The sequence below is a fragment of the Kryptolebias marmoratus genome, linkage group LG13, assembly GCF_001649575.2.
Source record: "Kryptolebias marmoratus isolate JLee-2015 linkage group LG13, ASM164957v2, whole genome shotgun sequence".
Lineage (NCBI taxonomy): Eukaryota > Metazoa > Chordata > Actinopteri > Cyprinodontiformes > Rivulidae > Kryptolebias > Kryptolebias marmoratus.
In genome coordinates, this window is record NC_051442.1 from 13,842,171 (window position 1) to 13,845,917 (window position 3,747).

The 3,747-nt window shown below is 46.3% G+C and overlaps 1 protein-coding gene across 1 annotated transcript in view; it reads left to right on the forward strand.

The window, feature by feature from the left end:
* The first annotated feature begins 971 nt into the window (after positions 1–971).
* Positions 972–3,747, forward strand: part of ephb4a (eph receptor B4a) — a 39,244-nt gene continuing 36,468 nt past the window's right edge. Inside the window, exons 1-2 of the mRNA XM_017437807.3 lie at positions 972–1,692; positions 1,793–1,998. Of these exons, the coding sequence (XP_017293296.1) occupies positions 1,914–1,998 (85 nt within the window). The 5' untranslated portion in view covers positions 972–1,692; positions 1,793–1,913. The remainder of the gene's footprint in view (positions 1,693–1,792; positions 1,999–3,747) is intronic.

A 3,747-nucleotide genomic window follows, 5' to 3' on the forward strand; every position in this document is an offset into this window, starting at 1 on the left:
AAACAGAAGCGGGTAAAGAAAATGGATGGATTAGTGACCTTTGAGATGCCAGGACAAGTGCCACACTGTCAGCTACACTGTTATCACAGAATCTGAGTGTTGCATTTTGTGTGATGTATATATACTGAATAAATGATGAATGCATTTTTGTTTCAACATTTACCCAATGTTTCTGGTGTTAAAGTGAATTTGGTCATGCTTTGAAGCCAATGATCTTCTTTATCTTAAAGAACCAAGTAATCCCTTTAAAATGTATTTTTGGGGTAATATATTTTAGGGTGCAAATGCTTCACAAAGTGAAAGTGAAATAAAACAAATTACAGTCTTAGTTTTAAAAGGATTGTCTGGTCAAGTTCTAAGTGATGTTCTTCCAAATAGTTATCAATAATTAGTACCTTATCAGCCCTGACATCAGTCATAGAACAGTTTGGGGCTTATAAAACAAAACTTTTTATTATTATTATTATTTTTGTTATTATACTGGTGTGACAGAATGCTACATTAGATAATATTACATCTCTACTGTTATTGTTTAGTTAGTTCAATAAACAGCAACAAACTAAATGAACTGTGTCATACAAAAGTGTAGGGGTCTAATATCAGCTAATGTAGTGCTCTTTTTCACCAGTATGACATTTTTGAGGGGGAAAAAAAGAAAAGAAAAATGATATAAAACAGGTCCTTGATTGGCTAGCTGTTAGCCTAGCCTGGACAAAAGGCATTTTCTCCATTTGTGACTGATAAGAAACTCACTGTTGACAACTAACAAAACATTACTTCCAGAAATAACTGAACTATCCCTCTCGGTACGGGGTGTTTTTCCAACTTCCAGAATCTCCGGTTGTGTGCGTTATTTATTTTTTTATTTTGAAGGAGCCTGCCGGAAGCAGATCCTCTCATCCCGTCCTCCTGTTCGTGCTGCCATGGAAACCGGAGTGGGCGGGGCTAAACTGGTGCCATTAGACTCGGGATTTGATGCGGAGACGTTAGTCCTCGGTGACCAGCCTTCAGCAGACAGCACAGCTACGAGCTGCTTCAAGACGTAACTTTTCAGCCTCTCCGTTTCGCCTCTTGAAGCCTGTTGACTTTAACTTATTTATTTTTTTTATCCTCCTGCTTCTTTTTAGTCTAATTTTGCCTGTTAAACCAGGCCAGGCTGAACCTGTCGCGCTGTGTATCCCCCCACAGCCGTCGCCACCACCTTCGGTAGCTTTTATTTTTAAACCCCCCCCCGAACGCCCGATATTTTTTTTTTCTTTTGGGGCGTTTGAATGAATTTACCGGAAGCCTCGCTGACTTTGTTGGACTATTTTTTTTTTTAATTTTAGGAACGCGTCGAGAAGATGTTGGAAGAGGAATGGAGCGGTTGATACCGATCTCTTCTGAGGTGCCCTGGTTGCGGATCCAGCCTGCTCGCTCGTCGGGCTGAGGCGGAGGGATTGGGGAGACATTTTTTTCTTAAGGGGGGGAGAAGTCTGGTGCGGAGGAGCACAAAGAGCACCCCCCTTTTTTTTCTCTTTCACCGGCGACCAACAACAAGTTTTGAGCCATGAGCTCCGTGTGCTGACAGCGGGACTTCAGAGCCTGGGAGTCGGGGGGGTGGGGGGCCCGGGTTTCGTCGCTTCGGCTTCACGCGGTGAGGAGTTGCTCCACTCGAAGGCGCGAAGTTGGACAACTTTTCCCAGGGTCGTGGTAAGGAAACTGGGGCGCGCGCTCTAGATCCCGTAAAGACGAGCGTTTTGTTTTTTTTTTTGGTTGTTCCCCCACTAACTGCAGTGTGTTTCCCCACCAGAGCCCCACTTTTAAATGCGGACCGGGTTCCGGGATCTGCACAGGCCTCCAGAACCACTTTTCTTTTTCTTTTATTTTTAACCCATTCAGTTGTTGCCACCTTGTAAGTCAACGCCACGACGATGGAGCTGAGGCACGGGTTCTGCTTGGTTCTGCTGCTGGGCTGCATCCTCTCTGACTGGGCTCTCCTGGGTTCTGCAGAAGAAGGTGAGTTGGGGTGGGTTTTTTTTGTTTTTTTTTTCCTGCTCCACACCTGGATTTGGTTTTGAAGGTGGGTTGACATCACAGAACAACCAAAAGCAAGGCATCAAGGGAAATGTCATTGGAAGAATCACTATTGTCACAGCTCTGATTGTGGTCCTGTTGTAGTTGCAGCAAGATGTTGTCAGAACAGAAATGTACGGGTTCCGCTCCCCGCTTTGGTGCTACCAAGAGTAATATAACCAAATCTTTTCTCATCTAATCAATGCTAAAGCATTCAGGTCAGAGGCTGGGGGCCCACCTGGGTTAACGCAGGGAGCTGAAGTTTGCCAAGAAGCTCCGAAAGGCAAAACATGAACCACTCTGCAACAACTGCATAATCTGGGTTATAATTTATGCTCCGTTCTTTTCTCTGTTTGGAAGCTGTCTCGCCGTCAGCCGGGTGGGGGGAAAAATTGGCTCCGAGAAACGAGGGCGCTCTGAAATGATCTGTCACAGTGTTCGAAGGGAATCATCACATTCTCTAAAAAAGAAGGATTTTCTTTTTACAAACGGGGGTACAGCTCCACATCATCGGCATAACAGCGGTGGCACTTTCTGGGTAATTTGCTTTAATGCGAGGCCGGACTAATGAGTGTCACTGACAAATAACCAGGCTCCGAAGGCTCTCTTTCTTTTCTCCGGCAGACACAAAAGGAAAGAAAGCGTCAGCGCTGCCGCCGTGAACTGAAACATGACTGGAGCCTGTTGGGAGGGATGCTGAAACATCTATTTGCAAAAAAAAAAAAAAAAAAAAGAAAGCCTTTGATAGAAAATGGTCTTTGGAAGTAATAGGCCTGTGTGTGCTGAGGATCAGAGAATCACAGCTGGTGCTGGTGGTGGTGGTGAGGGGGGGCGTTAGGAGTTGTTGAAATGTGGGATTTTTAAAGGTAACCCACTGCTGCGTATGCTACTCTTTATTGGCCATTGTGCTTTTTATTATTTTCCTGGTTGTGGCTTTTTTATCCCCGTACGCAGCAGTTTAGAGGGATGTTGCCTCTGTGCTGCGCAGTTCACATCCTCAGCTCCCTCCCTGACTAGTTACCAAAATCCCCATTTTATTTTTTTTCTGGTCGTTTCCAAGCTCAAAGAAAAGGGTCAATTTGCCGTGAAAACAATGGTTCCTTTTGAACAATAAAACTTAACCCTTGAGTGCGCTCCTGCCACCGAGAAGTTGGTGTAAACAGGAGCACCGTGAGCACGCATGACTTCACGTCTTCTGTGGCAGGAACCACAAATCTGTCAGCCGCGTCTGCTCCGAGGATCCAGACCTTTCCTCTTCCACGGATGTGCATTTTTTTGTCCGCCGCCGTGCACTGTGCAAACACGTGCGTCTGTGTGTGTGTGTGAGGTCACCGTTTGGTTTCCCTCGGTGTGTCTTTGGGGATTTGCGCGTACGCGGCCATGAGGAGAGACTTCGGCGAGTTGCCACAGCTACCGAGAGGCTGAATTCTTTGCGGGCAAAGACTTTGTTGACTTTGTAGTCCGAGGGAGAGGAGAGGAGAGGAGCCTGGGATTTTCCCGGGACACTCAAGAGTTGTTCGGGCTTCTCAAACTTTAGAGCAGAAGAGTCGTCCCGCTTTCCCCAGAACCGTCGGACCCTTTCGAACCCAGCAAATCTTCTCCTCCGATTCAGGTTCGTCTCACTTCCCGTTAAAGTTTACAAGAGGGCGGCTCCAAAACAGGTGCAGCGGCTGAGTGGGGTGGGGGGTGGGG